Genomic DNA, 14,701 nt, shown 5'->3' on the forward strand with positions numbered 1-14,701 from the left:
GTTATTGCTCAGCATGCAGTCTTCATGTGAGGGAGAACCATTGTTAAGTAAGTCGTAGGTCTTGGAGGTGGCAGATTGCTGGCCCTCTTCTGCTAAGGGGCTTCTTTGAAAGATAACCTTCAGACTCATGTGACAAGTGCTATCAGACTCTCCACCTATCTGACACTGAACCAGATTTTGACTCATTCTCACAATTTGACTGTCTCTGGTGTCTGGTACATTCTTATACCCTGGCCTCATGTTACGAACCTAGAATAATAAGACCTTGCTGATAAGGCTATGTACCTCGGTGACAAAGACCTTAGAGCCTTGGAGATGTTTTTTTATAGGTTAGGTTGATAGGGTTGATATGACTTCCGCTTTGCAAACCCTGGCATAAAAAAATTCAAAATTAAAATTAATACAAGGGTGTTTTCCAACTGGATAAATAGGACAGTAAAGAATCCAACTGGGTAAAAATAAATAAATAAAAAAGTAAAACTGGGTACATGCTGGGTAAAACTTTTAAAAACAAATTTCAGACAATCCAGAAACTGCTTTAAACTTACTAGAAACCTTAGCAAAGTAACTCAAAACATCTTTGTCTTGGTTTTTGGATGGTTGAAGGTTATATGCAAAAATTCTGAGAAATGCTCGGTCAAAGAGGCTCGGCTTTCTGATAACATCCCAAATCCTATGATTACATCCTTGCTGGCTTTGGTTTTACCTTGGCTACAGAAAACCCAGGCAACACCTTAATGTTTTATTTAATGATGGAGGGCATAAAGGAAATTTTGCTGATTCGAGTGACAACTGTGAGCTCTAGTAAAGTCCCATCATTTCTAAACTTTCCTAGATCTTTCCCATTTGTATTATTCTTATTCCATTATTGCCTATTTACTATCTATAACCAATGAAAATAGAATGCAAATGTTATTTTGATCTTTGTCACTCTTGATTCCCTTGTACAACCATTACCCAGTTGGACACTTCTGCCTCGTCGGGATTTACCCAGATGGTATTTTCTCGAATGTAAAAGAAATATGTATCTTTAAGTCATTAGTAGTTATGTCTTGATTATAAATAGTCACAATTCTTTATCCAACAAAATGTTTGTTTTTTGGGTGTTTTTTTTTTTTTTAATACATATGTTTGTGTCTTTGGTTTTTTCTTTCTTTGTTTTATATTGAAGAAAAATAAACCTTAATTCTTTGTCATTTTTAAAGTATTATTTTTTTTAAATATTAATTTTGCTTATTTTTTGAAGCAGAAACATTTGTTGTACATTTTATTTTTAACCTAACAATTATGTAACCCATAAATGTTTTTAGTTTTAAAACAACATTTGTTAAGTTTAGTTAAGTTTTGTTGATTAAAAAAAACAAACAATTCCTGTTACCAAAATTATTGTATTATACATTTTTTTAACTTTTGACTCCTTGCTTTTCGGCATTACTATTTGTTTTCAAGAAATTTGTAATGGATTGTGGCCAGCATATGTGCAGGTATCATTCTTATCCTGTTGTGACACAAGCAACATTCATAAGCCCTAAGACTTACAATTCCAATGCTGAAATATTTCTCCTTCCCGATACTGTCATGGAAATAATATTTAACCATTTGTCGTACACAGAGTTGTCCAGCATAAGATGCGTGTGCCGTTGGTTCTACTATGTTATCGGTTCAATGATGAATCAAAAATTCTTGTCGTTGAGAATATCAATAGAACGTGAAATAGGGTATTTCAAGAGATCGAGAAGAAAAACAAATGATGGATACTTGAGAATCCTCCACATTCTTAAATCCGAAGTGAAAATGTTAGAAGCCAATTGTCTGGATTATATTATATCAAATATGTTTTTCTTTCATGGTGGCAAGATATTCGATTGTATCAATCAAATCATGACATTGAAAAATAATAGTGACAACTCGCACAATGTGTCTGAGCTGTTTGTTCTCATTGACAATTTTCTTGATAACTTTGATTCCATAATAGAGCCGGAAATAATAAAGCGTTCCATCCACCTTCCGTTTTCTTGGTTTGGTAAGAAAATCGTCGATACACTGGAATGCTACACAAACTTTGATTATCAGCTTGTCTTGAATCCACACATGGGCGAAAATCACTGCAAGCTTAATGGAACGTACGAAGCGATGGATATTTCAAGCCTTTCCTCACCACCCATCCTGTCAGAAAGCCATGCAAATATCACAGACATGTTCTTACTTCTAAAGTACATAAGAAACCACATAAGATGGAATAATGTTTTGAATTACATTAACACCGTAAATAACAATTTTGAACTTTTTGAAAATAAAATGTGGTCCCAGAACACACCTGAATTAAGGATAATGTACAGCAGGGAAGCACAAAAAAATCCCGATCCTGCAAACCAACAGAGTCTGACAGTTTCCCTTGAACTGTTCTGTCACAAGGTACTCGCACCGCTCAAGTGCAGAGAGCATTTAGGCAGCCTGTATGTGCTCAGTTCAAATAAAAAGATGGGTGGTGGAGAATCTGTCATTCCTCTTGATACCATTCCACTAAAATCAAGTGACTATGAACTTAACGTGGGTATCGAAATGGTTTTCAAAGATAAGTTAGACGAAAGCAGATACAAAGTCATAACTATTCAGATTTGCCATGTTGATGATTGTTGCTACATCGCATCGAACACAGATTACATCAATTGAAATCTAAATAGTCAAAATTTTTGACTACAAAAAATTAATAAAAATTTTAACAAAATGATTTAAACATTTAAGTAGTTTAATATAGTTGGTTGCATATGTGATAATAAATTAAAAATTTCATGTTCGTAGTGTATTGTCTTCTGAGTATGAGCAAAGCATTTAATATAAAAATAAAGCATAATATAAAATTCTCAATAAATGCAAAGTTTATCATTATTTTTGTTCTTTCAATGGTAAACTTCAGTTTTTTTGTTTTGTTTTTTCTGAAAACAAAAACAACATTGAATCACCTGATTTAACAAGTATGAATAGAGGAATTTTGTATATCTTTTAGTGATTGCCTGAAGTTTGCCTGTCACAAGTAAATCAGACAAGATGCGGTTTTTGAGAAGTGAAAAAATGAATTTGTGCAACATTTTAATAGACCCTTCGGCTGCATTCGATAGTGTCGCAAACCTAGGCGAAGTTGGTATTGTGCAGTTTCAGGATGTAAGTTTTCAGGGTAAACTGAAATGTTGCTAATGATAATAGCCCGAACACAAAGATAAATAATGATGTATAGGCCTGTAAAATTTATTTTCATACAGTATTACGAAATATACTATTTTACATACTTTTTTACATATATTTTACATTTTACATACCCTAGCCACCACAAATATGTTTCTTTTGGTGTAGAGTCTTTCTAACTCTAAAAATAAGGGTCTCTATTTTAAATATAATCAAAAAGAAAATCATTAGGAGTAGTAGGACGGTCTTATATGGGAAAAAGAAATTAATTGAATAAATGCGTTAGTTTAAGGGTTGGTGCCCTTGCTTAAAAGTTTTATTGCTCAGCTTGCAATGAAGGAAGACCAGTTACGCTGGGCCATAGGTATTGTAGGTGGCAGATGCTGGCCATCTTCTACTGAGGAACTCCTCTAGAAGATAACATTCAGACTCAGGTAACAGGTCTCTCCATCTATCTGACTCTGACTCTTAAATGATGGTTTCTGGTAAAGGCCAGTCTTATATATGTCTTAGCACAGCCAGAAACAGCCTCGGGTTGAGAACCTTGCATGGCAAGACCTTGGGTCTTTGCCGATGAGGCTGAGCATGTGATGGTGAGACCTCACCTTCATAAACCTTGGATGGATCTTTATGAAGCCAGGACCAGGGCGTAGAACTCAAGCGCTTGCTGGTTAGGCATCGGGTGGGGTGCAACAATATCTAAAAAGTTAAAATTGAGTTAGAAATTTTTAAAAGATTTGATCCTAATCGTAAGAAGATAGAAGAATTATTGGTACTTAAATCTAGGCCTAACTTCAATTTAGACCAACTGGACTGTTGGGTCTGTTTCAAATCTGACATAGCCCTTGAAATTTTAGTTAAGATTAATATGAATTAATTTAAATTAAAAAATGTTAAAATGGTTTGACCTCTTTTCCTGAATGACGTGAACTAATTTTTACTACAGTCAACCTCTCAATTACTTTTAATCCATTATATGCTTATGCAGTATAATTTTAAGAAATTTCATAATTAATATAAATTAAATAATGGTCTTATTAAGTTATCTTTTTCCCCAAATAATTTTTAGTTAAACGAAGATCAGAATCCTCACCTCAGAAAATTCGCTGCCCAAATTAAAGCAATAGATGCTCTTGAACAGAAGTTAGAAATACTAACTAAAATTTTAACAAATAACAATATTAAAATTCCCAAATGTAAAAAAGCGGTTGAGGCTCCATCCGAGAGAGAAATTTTAGACCTTGCCGTAAGTTGAAATGAGCTTTTTAAATTTTTTTATCTAGTTTTTTCAGACTTTTATTTAATACAATTAATTAAGGTTTTTAGTTGAGATAAAAAAGTCAATGGCACTAGCGGGATTCAAACCCACGATCTTCGGCTAGATACGCCGCTGCTCTACCATTTGAGCTATCGTGACCTTGATCCACTGGGACACTAACTTCCCATTTCAACCCCACCTTTTGAATTTTCCCTCCTTTTTGCCATTTTTCAAATGTCGTGTAATCGGAATTGTCGCCGAGAATCCAATCCGATTAAAGGGCATTCGAAAAATGGCAAAAATGAGGGAAAATTCAAAAGGTGGGGTTGAGATGGGAAGTTAGTGTCCGAGAGGATCGAGGCACGATAGCTCAAGTGGTAGAGCAGCGGCGTATCTAGCCGAAGATCGTGGGTTCGAATCCCGTTAGTGCCATTGACTTTTTTATCTCAACTAAAAACCTTAATTAATTGTAATATATTAATTGGTCAAGCGGACCACGAAATTAGTGAATTTAACTTTTATTTAATGTTGTAGAGCAGTAACATTGAGGATATGGACATCCTTCGTGTAAGTTTTTGAATTTATTTGACCCATTTGAAAAAGGATTACCTTTTTAGGATTATATTTTTTTTAGAAAGTAACAGATAGTATTTCTGAGGTAGCATCAGATGTCGAAAAAATTAAGGAAAATCTAGGATTAAATCAAGATTGCAGAAGTATTCTTCAACTCACTCTGAAATTAATGAGTTCAGTAAGTAAATATTGTTTTAGGGAATTTGTTTTTATTTATTTTATTTTTTAATTAAACTAGGGTTTGAATAAGACGAATATTACTTCATCAACAGATGAGAGTGGTAGACAAGAGGCTTTTAAAGGAGAAAATATAATAACGTATATATTTAAGAAAATGAATATATCTTTTTAACTTAGTTTTAATTCAATACAATCTTTAGAATAATTGGAGGCATTATTTCAACTTCTCGTGCCTATACTTTTGAAACTGTCATTTCAAGAATATGCCGAGGAAATTTCATACTTCATACAGCTCCTAACTACCCTTCTAAAGAGCGTAATACTGTAAGTATTTATAAAATAAAATCGTCTATGTGGTCATTGAATAAATATTTAGGAACCGAGGACTGAATTTATTATATTTTGCCATGGAACTGGGATTCCAAACAAAATCGAAAGCCTGAGCAAGTCTTACAAAGCAATTACTCTGAGAATCCCGAATGAAAGGTCAAAATGTATTGAACTTATAAAAGACTGTGAAAACCAAATACGTGACATCCAACAGGTAAGAATTTATCCAGAGCTTTAATTTGATTGCAATAAATTTTTAATTGTGTTACAGACATTGGTTAGTGTATTGGACCAGCAAGATCAAGAATTGAAAGCAGTAGCAAAGCAGCATGATTGCTGGAATAAAAAACTCAAAAAAGCAAAAGCTATATATAATACACTCAACAGTATGGACACAGACACTAATAAAAGTATATACATAGCTCAATGTTGGGTACCAGAGAAAAAAGTTAATAAATTAAAGGAAGTGCTTTCAAAAAGTGTAAGTTCACAAAAAATTTAAATACCATAAAATATATTACAATTAAATTTTATTAGGTTTCGTCTGCTTGACCAAATAAATTCTTTTCAATTAATTAAGGTTTTGGTTGAGATAAAAAAGTCAATGGCACAAGCGGGATTCGAACCCACGATCTTCGGCTAGATACACCGCTGCTCTACCACTTGAGCTATCGTGACTTCGATCCACTCGGACACTAACTTCCCATCTCAACCCCACCTCAGCTGAAGATCATGGGTTCGAATCCCGCTCGTGCCATTGACTTTTTTATCTCAACCAAAACCTTAATTAATTACAATTAAAACTAAAACAATAATGAAATAGATCAATTTATCCGTATAAGCTCAACTTCACATGCATATGCTCATATTTTGGCAGTCTGGGATCATACCTCAATCTTAACCGTCACGCCATTGAAGTTAAGCTCCAGGGGCTGTCAACAGCTAGTTCCTTTCAATCACCAATGCATGCAGTTTTTAAACCTATAAATTCTATAAAACTATAATCTAATTGAGGGTCGATGGGTTCTCAATATTCCATTGGTTCTCTAACACTGCACAATTTAGCTAATATATATATTCACTTTCAATATGCACAAAAGGAACAGAAAATAAAATATATACCAGTACTATATAAAATAAAATATCTTTATTGCCTCCAAAAATCAGAACCAGAGCTCAAACACATGCTGCTGAGCTCAAGTACAATATTGGGTAACATTCCTACACCATCTCTATATGGAGCCAAGGAATGACACCCTTCAGTTATGTGAGCAACTTTCGTCTACATGCCGAATACATAAGCTCAGGGTGTCAGACAAGGTAGCCAGAGCCCCCATCATCTCAGATCACCCTAGCCCGTACCAAGTCCCAGACAATTCCACCTTGTAAACGCTTCAGTGGGAGCAACCACAAAACAATGGAATTGAAGAAATACTAAAATATCATAATATTGAGCTTCAAAGATGCCCAGTATAGACTGTAAAAACCTAACCTTATAGTAGTATAAAAAAACACGATATGCTGATCACAATCACATCGTAACGTAAATTAGAAATCTGGGCACTTAATGCGTTTTGCCAAAATTTTAATTTTCACCCTCCCAAGTAGCAATTTTTTAATTTTCTTATGCTTCAGCCATCCTGCTGGTTGGAATACTTTTGCTCTCTTAAAGACAGCCGGATTATTAATAATTTAATCAATCGCAAACAATAATAAAAATATATCATACAATGAGTAAACCATTTTTAAGTGAATTTTTTTTATTTTCTAGGAATCAAAGGGTGATATGAAAACTATCGTCCAAATACAAGCAACTGATGATATTCCTCCAACATATTTTGAACAGAACAAATTTACACAAGCGTTTCAAAATATAATAGATGCTTATGGAGTGCCTAGTTACCAGGAAATAAATCCAAGTAAATACTGACAAAATTTATCACACCATTACTTTTTTTTAAATAATTTAATTAACTCAATTTATTAACACTAGTGCCATTTGCTGTCATAACCTTTCCTTTTCTTTTTGGAGTCATGTTTGGTGATATTGGACATGGGTTCCTCATGTTTTCTGCTGCTTTGGCAGCTGTGTGTTTTGAAAAGCCTTTAATAGAGAAAAAAATTGATAATGAGGCAAGAGATTATTAGTAAATTTTTAATCAAATAAAACAAATAATAACAAGTCTACTGAAAAATGCGTTTTATAGATATGGACCATGCTGTTTGGTGGTCGCTACATCATTTTGCTAATGGGTGCCTTTTCGATGTATGCTGGCTTTATGTATAATGACTGTTTTGGAAATTCCCTTAATTTTGAATCTAGTTGGTCAGTCAATTACAATCTTTCCACTGTACATAACAATCCGTCGTTGGAATTGAATCCAACGGAAGATTACAAAGGGACACCTTATCCTTTTGGTCTCGATCCGACATGGGTGGTAAGTATATAAAATACTAAAACATCGGAAGGAATATTTTAAAATTCTTCAAATACATTAAAGTTAAAATCTATTCGTCTTTCCAGCTAGCTGTAAATAAGATTGATTTTCAAAACAGTTTTAAAATGAAAGCAGCTATCATATTTGGTATAATTCAAATGGAATTTGGTCTTTTTTTAAGTTTACTTAATGATCTGTAAGTTTGTGTTTTTAAATCGCAATAAGAATTTAATCACTTACAACTATCTTAAGGTATTTCAAGGAGTACTTGAACGTATATAGTGAGTTTTTACCAAGACTTATTTTCTTTACAAATTTGTTCGGCTATCTTGTATTCTTAGTGTTTTACAAATGGTTAAACTATGGCCCAGGAAATGGTAATTACTTTCTCAATTGAATAGAAAAGGAAAATATTACATTAATTGATTTACAGGAAATTTGTACAGCAGTGCTTGCGCTCCTTCAGTCCTCATCACTTTCATAAATATGATGCTGTTTAAAAAGTACGAGACTCTGCCAAATTGTGCACAGCAATTTTATCCAGGCCAGGTAATATTTTTAAAAAAATATTCAGAAGCACTGATACTTTATTGTTTCATATATTTGTTTTTTATTTTATTATTATTAATTTTTAGGCTATTGCACAACCACTACTGGTTTATGCTGCTATACTCTGTCTGCCTTGGATGCTATTGTTGAAACCGACTATTTTATTAGTGAGGCTCTCCAAGGCAAAAAAAGGGCCTAAACCAGCGAAAGGACATTCGGATGAAGGAGTGATGGACATTATTGTTACAGCAAGCATCCACACAATTGAATTTGCATTGGGGTGCGTAAGCTACACAGCTTCATATCTCAGATTATGGGCATTGTCTCTAGCACATTCTCGTAAGTTTATTTTCAATTCTGATTACTGATTTATAAGCTCAAATCTGCACTTGCATGTACATACATACATATAAGCGAGTACAGAGTTGAGCTTATCATTCTGATGGTCCACTAGCAATTTCAGCTTTGGTGATTCGCAGTAAATTACCGGTAGACTTTGAGAATCACCCACCTTGGGTGTTGGCAGTCTAAGGCAGTCCTCAGCCTTATCTGTCCAGCCACCAAGGTTGTTCCCAGCGGCTATTAACAGCTAGGTCATTTCAACCACCAACGTAATCAGTTTTTCAATCACCCCTCTTTCCTATTTATATACCATTCACTCAGTTAAGGTGGTTCGATATTCCTCCATGCTTCCGTATTGGGTGGCATTCCTACACACTCTATTTAGAACAAAGGAATTACATCCTTCAATTAGGCGGGCCACATCGGACTTTTCTCTGCCTGCTTTGGCCCAAAAGTAAGTGTCCATGTGTCCACCTTGCATGGCCTATTCTTAATCGGGTGAGAATGATGTTTATTCTCAATTTAGAATTTTTTTAAATAAGGGTTTAAGTATTGTTCGTATATATAAAAACTACTAATGACTAGAAAAACACTTTAATATAAAAACAATTTACATTTTAAAAGTCAACTATCTGGTTTTGCATATCTTTCATAATAATTTAAAGAATATTCCGTAGGGCCGACATAATCAATGGGTGCGCTTCCGCAGCAAACTTCCCCTTTGTAAAACACAGCAAACTGTCCTGGTGTAAGAGCCCTAACGGGCTTTTCCAACATGACATGAAGTTTGCCGTCTTCCAGTTTCATAACTGAACTACCCAACACATTATCGCGATGCTGAAATCTGAACTTGCAATGGAATATTTTGTTATTTTCTAGGTCAGAAGGCTCTGAATTTATCCAATATGGTATGTGCGTAATAAACTGGCTGGAATGAAACAATGGATGACTATGACCCATTGCGACAAGTATATCTGGAGTATCTGTCTTTAATCCGACATAATATGGTTTCTTGGTGCCTGGAATGTTGCATCGCTGCCCAATGGTCAAGCAGTGCTTGCCTAAATGTTTCCCTACTATTTTCCCCGAATCGATATCTATCAAGTTGCACTCTTTAGGCTTGATGTATTCAGAAATGAAGCTTTGAAAATTTCTACTGCCGATGAAGCAAATTCCCATCGACTCCTTCTTTTTGGCAATCCTCTCAAAATTGTTTTCAAAGGCTATTTTCTTCACTACCGATTTTAACATGGAGCCAAGTGGAAATATAGTCCTTTGAAGCACATCCTGAGGAATCTGGCTCAAGAAGAAAGTCTGATCTTTACAGGAATCAACTGCTGTCAGCAAGTTAGCTCCCGACGGGTGGAAATTCTGCAAATCTTCACCAAAGGAATTCCTGGCGTAGTGGCCTGTAGCGACGGTATCGCAGCCCAGACGATTAAAAGCATAATCACTAAAATGCTTGAATTTTATGTTCTTGTTGCACAATATGTCTGGGTTCGGGGTCAGCCCTTTCTCGTAGTCGGCTATCAGCTCTGTGAACACTTCGTTCCAATACTCCTTCACGAAATTAACAACTTTAAATTGTATACCGAGTGTTTTACATATGCTCTCGGCGTCCTCGAGTTCTCTCTCGCCATCGCAAAAGCCCTGTTCGTCCACGATGTCCCAGTTTTTCATGAATACACCTATGAGGTCAATGCCTCTTTTCTTCAAAAGCAGACCGGCTACGGCGCTGTCCACACCTCCTGATACCCCTAAAGCCACCTTTTTGATGCCCTTTAGCACTTTCATCTCCCTTGTACTGAATTAATTACATTATCAGGCTGAAAACGTTGGAAAAGTGTCGAATACAACCGTGAACCGACCAACCGTTCCTGACGTTTAGCAGTAGGTTGCACCTGCAGTAATAACCACGTGCCGGCAACGTGCTGACCTCCATGACGACGTTGCCTATTACTCACGTCTCATTCAGTAGAAGAGACCAATTTAATTAATTCCAATAATTTAAGTGATATGGATTTTTAATAAAAATAGAATGGTAACTAATTGACAATCTTCATAGTACGTTAGGAGTAATTAAATCAGAAGTCATTCACAGTCTACTTATGCGGTTTCAACAAATAATATCAGCTTATATTGGCATAATATAATAAGCAATACAGCAATGTAATGCAAAACTATAGTAGACAGTATCTTGTATAATACAGTTCCCTACCAACATAACTTGAATGTGGCAGTCAGGTAGATGATAGATGTCCTCATAACTTAGGCGCTTGATAGATACCCACAATCTGGTATTCGTTAAACTTAAATTTGTCTGGTTTACTGGACGATTTTTGTCCTGCATCTGTAATTATTAAACTAACCGTGAACAGGTAGTGAAGCCTATTCCAATTACATCTGGAGTGCCACAAGGTGCACACTTGGGTCCTTTATTATGGTGACCTTAAGTTTATCCTTTTTGCTGTACCAAATGCTGATAATCTAATTTTTTCTTTTGTAAAATCAACACAAGACTCCTTTTCCAGCAATCGATTGACACAGTAAAAAAAATTGTTTTTCAAAATTATCTTATTTTATTTACTGTTATCTGTACAAAATATACAATAGATCAAATAGGTTAATTATAAACAAATCTGACGGACCTGTCAGATCAGGAGGGGAGAGAAACCAACCAGTGCTGCGACTCTCTTTTATTTAATTGGGTAGGTTAAATTTAATTGGGTGGATTAGATAGAAGGTCACGAGGCCATCTTCATTTTAAACGGCGTGGAAGATTGTAAGGGTGAGACGTTGAGGAAAGAGTTAGGGCTAGTGGGTTAGGGTTGGGGGATAGTTTAGAGTGGAATAAGATCTTTCATGAAAGAGATTTTAAGATCTTTATGGATCGTTTGATTGGTGACATAGAAGGGGGCTTTGAGGATACAACAGAGAACTTTAGGTTGAAAAGGTTTGAATTTATTGGAAATTGGATGATTGGCCAAGCCCCACAGCTCAAATCCATAGGTCCAAATAGGTCTGATGAATGTTTTGTAAGTGGTTAGTTTGTTATGTATGCTTAGTGTTGATTTTGGTCCAAGTAGGGGTCTGAGTAGTCCATATCTTTTGTTAAGTTCTTGCCATTTTATTCTTGTATGTGGGTTCCATGTAAGTCTACTATCTAAGTAAAGCCCAAAGTAGTGGGCTTGGTTCGATGGTGGTATTATCTTGTTGTAAATGAGCATTGATGGATAGGTTTGATGTTTGAGCGTAAATGTAACTTGTTGGCTTTTTTTTTTCGTTTAACCTGATCCGCCACAGATTGCACCAGTCAGTAATGTCAAAGTTTGTTCCAATCCAGGTGTTGTTGAATTGCTTCTGTTGCTAGGATAGGATTATAGTGTGTTGATAAGATTGCGATGTCGTCCGCGTAGATTGTGAGTTGTGTGTTTGGATGTGTGGGTATGTCAGCAGTGTAGGTGGTGTAGAGGATTGGGCCTAGGATACTTCCTTGTGGAACACCAGCTTTGATTGGCGTGATAGGTGAAAAATCAGTGCGATTCACACTTTAAACCATTGATCCGAGAGGAAGGATTTCAGGATAAGATAGTAGGAATGATTGAGGATATGTTTTACGGTGCCATACTCGGTCAAATGCTTCTGTAACGTCCAGAAATACCGCTGAGTAGTATTGTCTGTTTTCTACTGCCGAGGATAGCGTGTTGACTACTCTGAAGTACTGCTGAACAGTGGAATGGAGAGGTTGAAACCTAAATTGATGGTTATGAATTAAGTGTACAGAGTCGAACATGGGAATTAGTCTTTTATGGGGAGATGTTCAAAGATTTTGGATAAAATAGGGAGGAAGCTTATTGGTCTATAACAGGGTGGGAAACTCGGGGATTTGTGTGGTTTTGGGTATGGGGTATGGGGTTAATAAAGATAGTTTCCACTGGATGGGAAAATAGGTTGTGCGAAATATTTTGGCCTCTTTCTGCTCTGGCTAGTTGTCAATTATCTTTGCTGGCACTTTCCACCCCTTCATCCTCACGGCGTGACCTGCCCAGTTTAATCTTGATAACTTTTTTACATTTACGACATTCGCTTCTTTGCATAGATCGTACGCTTTATTAGTTCTTCTTCGTCGTTCATCCCTTTCTTTCAGTATTGGGTAGATGAGGGTTTTACAGTCTGATTTTTGTGTTCCCAGAGATTAAGATGCTTTTTATTTTGAAAGGCCAAAATAGCTCCTATTAGCAGCTTTCTTGCTAATCTGGGAGAGATGTTAAAGGAGTTAATTTTGGAGTCGAGATAGATAAATTTGCTGTCTTTGAATCTTTCAGTTGGCCACTTCCTACTGCATATTCTTGGCCTTCTCCTTGTAATGGTAAGACCCGTAGTTAAAGCTAAGTTAATTTATCAATATATTACTTGGTTTTGCTTTTCATAAGGCATTAAGAGCAAAACTAGGTAAAAAATGTCTTTGAGTGTATTATAGATTTATATTTTTGTAAGCTGTAATAAAATGTTCTGCTGGTAAAAAAGATCAGCAAAGTACTATCATTCAAAATTAATGCTAATATTTCTTCTTTTTTTTCAGAATTATCTGAAGTACTTTGGAAAATGATATTAATAAATTCCTACATGCTTGTCCCAGATATTGTAGGTTTAAATTACTTTTTGGTGTACATAATGTTTTTGGTTTGGTCTTTTCTTACCGTTGGTATACTTGTACTGATGGAAGGGTTGTCAGCATTTTTACACGCACTTCGGTTGCATTGGTAAGAAATTTTAATTCTCTAACATAAGTCTGTGACTAGACTGAATACACATTGAACTTTTTTCTTCGTTTTATTTTTCAGGATGGAATTTCAAAGCAAATACTATGCTGGTACAGGCTACCTTTTCATTCCCTTTGCCTTTAAAGGAATAATTGATGATTAATAAGCATGTTTTTATTGTATTTAAACATTTGCATTTAATTTGTAAACTATGTAAATCGCAATAGTGTGCATTGTACAAATTGGTTATAAGAGATCATTGCATATTTGAAATTTTTACTATATTTTTTGTGTAAGTTTAGGCTAATTAACGCAAGAAAAGCAATTTATTTATTTAATCTTTAAACACAGTGACTCAATTCATCAGCATCAGAGTTTTGCCAATGAGTTGATGGAATGATAATGATGCTTAATATATAATTTTCTTCTTTTAATGCACATCATATTTTGTATAAAACTTTGATCTAATGAAGATTGTTTATTAAATATATCCACATATTTTGCCTTTCTTTATTTATAAATGTGTAGTTCATAAAATTAGCAATCCTTCAAGGTTTTAACAATTTTTAGCATTACAGAATTAATTAATTATTGTGTATAAATGTATTCTCATTTGAAAGAAATTAGAAGCAAAATACCCTAACATTGTAAAAAGATGGTATGAAAAGATGGGTTTGTATATCAACCCTAAGAAAATATCAATTAGAAGAAAGCTATACCAAAAAGCACCAACTCTAAAACATGATGCCATAACTTTCTCCAAAGAAACTAAGTTCTTACCAAAAGCTTAAGTAGAGAAGTCATATAGGCAACATATTACATAAAGCCAAAGCACTAATAAGCATTGGCCAGAGATTATTCAGCAAAAACTGGGGAATAAACCCATGAAGTCGTATTGGTTATACACCACATCGGCCAGACCTTTGTCATATATGGAAGACATGTCCAAAAACATTGCATATGACACAAAACAAATTTTCAAGTCTAACGAAGACTAGCATGTCTTAATATAACAGATGTATTTCATACTTGACCCACAATAGCAATAGAAACCATGTTTGATCTCTCACCCTCACACATTCTTT

At 35.0% G+C, this 14,701-nt stretch overlaps 2 protein-coding genes across 2 annotated transcripts; one reads left to right on the forward strand and one right to left on the reverse strand.

Moving 5' to 3' along the window:
- The first annotated feature begins 2,968 nt into the window (after window positions 1-2,968).
- LOC106661561 (V-type proton ATPase 116 kDa subunit a-like) lies at window positions 2,969-13,804 on the forward strand. Its single transcript, XM_014385056.1, has 17 exons — window positions 2,969-3,162; window positions 4,253-4,429; window positions 4,976-5,008; window positions 5,076-5,192; window positions 5,253-5,332; window positions 5,395-5,518; window positions 5,571-5,738; window positions 5,796-6,005; window positions 7,296-7,443; window positions 7,518-7,657; window positions 7,732-7,962; window positions 8,049-8,158; window positions 8,215-8,339; window positions 8,396-8,511; window positions 8,598-8,850; window positions 13,436-13,616; window positions 13,698-13,804. The coding sequence occupies exons 1-17, from the start codon at window positions 3,049-3,051 to the stop codon at window positions 13,777-13,779; spliced, it is 2,409 nt and encodes an 802-aa protein (XP_014240542.1). The 5' UTR covers window positions 2,969-3,048; the 3' UTR covers window positions 13,780-13,804.
- Window positions 9,432-10,870, reverse strand: LOC106661562 (mitochondrial tRNA-specific 2-thiouridylase 1). Its single transcript, XM_014385057.2, has one exon. The coding sequence runs from the start codon at window positions 10,645-10,647 to the stop codon at window positions 9,478-9,480; it is 1,170 nt and encodes a 389-aa protein (XP_014240543.1). The 5' UTR covers window positions 10,648-10,870; the 3' UTR covers window positions 9,432-9,477.
- Window positions 13,805-14,701: the final 897 nt, after the last annotated feature.

This window comes from Cimex lectularius, unplaced genomic scaffold, assembly GCF_000648675.2.
Source record: "Cimex lectularius strain Harlan isolate CLEC.00 unplaced genomic scaffold, Clec_2.1 scaffold166, whole genome shotgun sequence".
In the NCBI taxonomy this organism is placed as follows: domain Eukaryota; kingdom Metazoa; phylum Arthropoda; class Insecta; order Hemiptera; family Cimicidae; genus Cimex; species Cimex lectularius.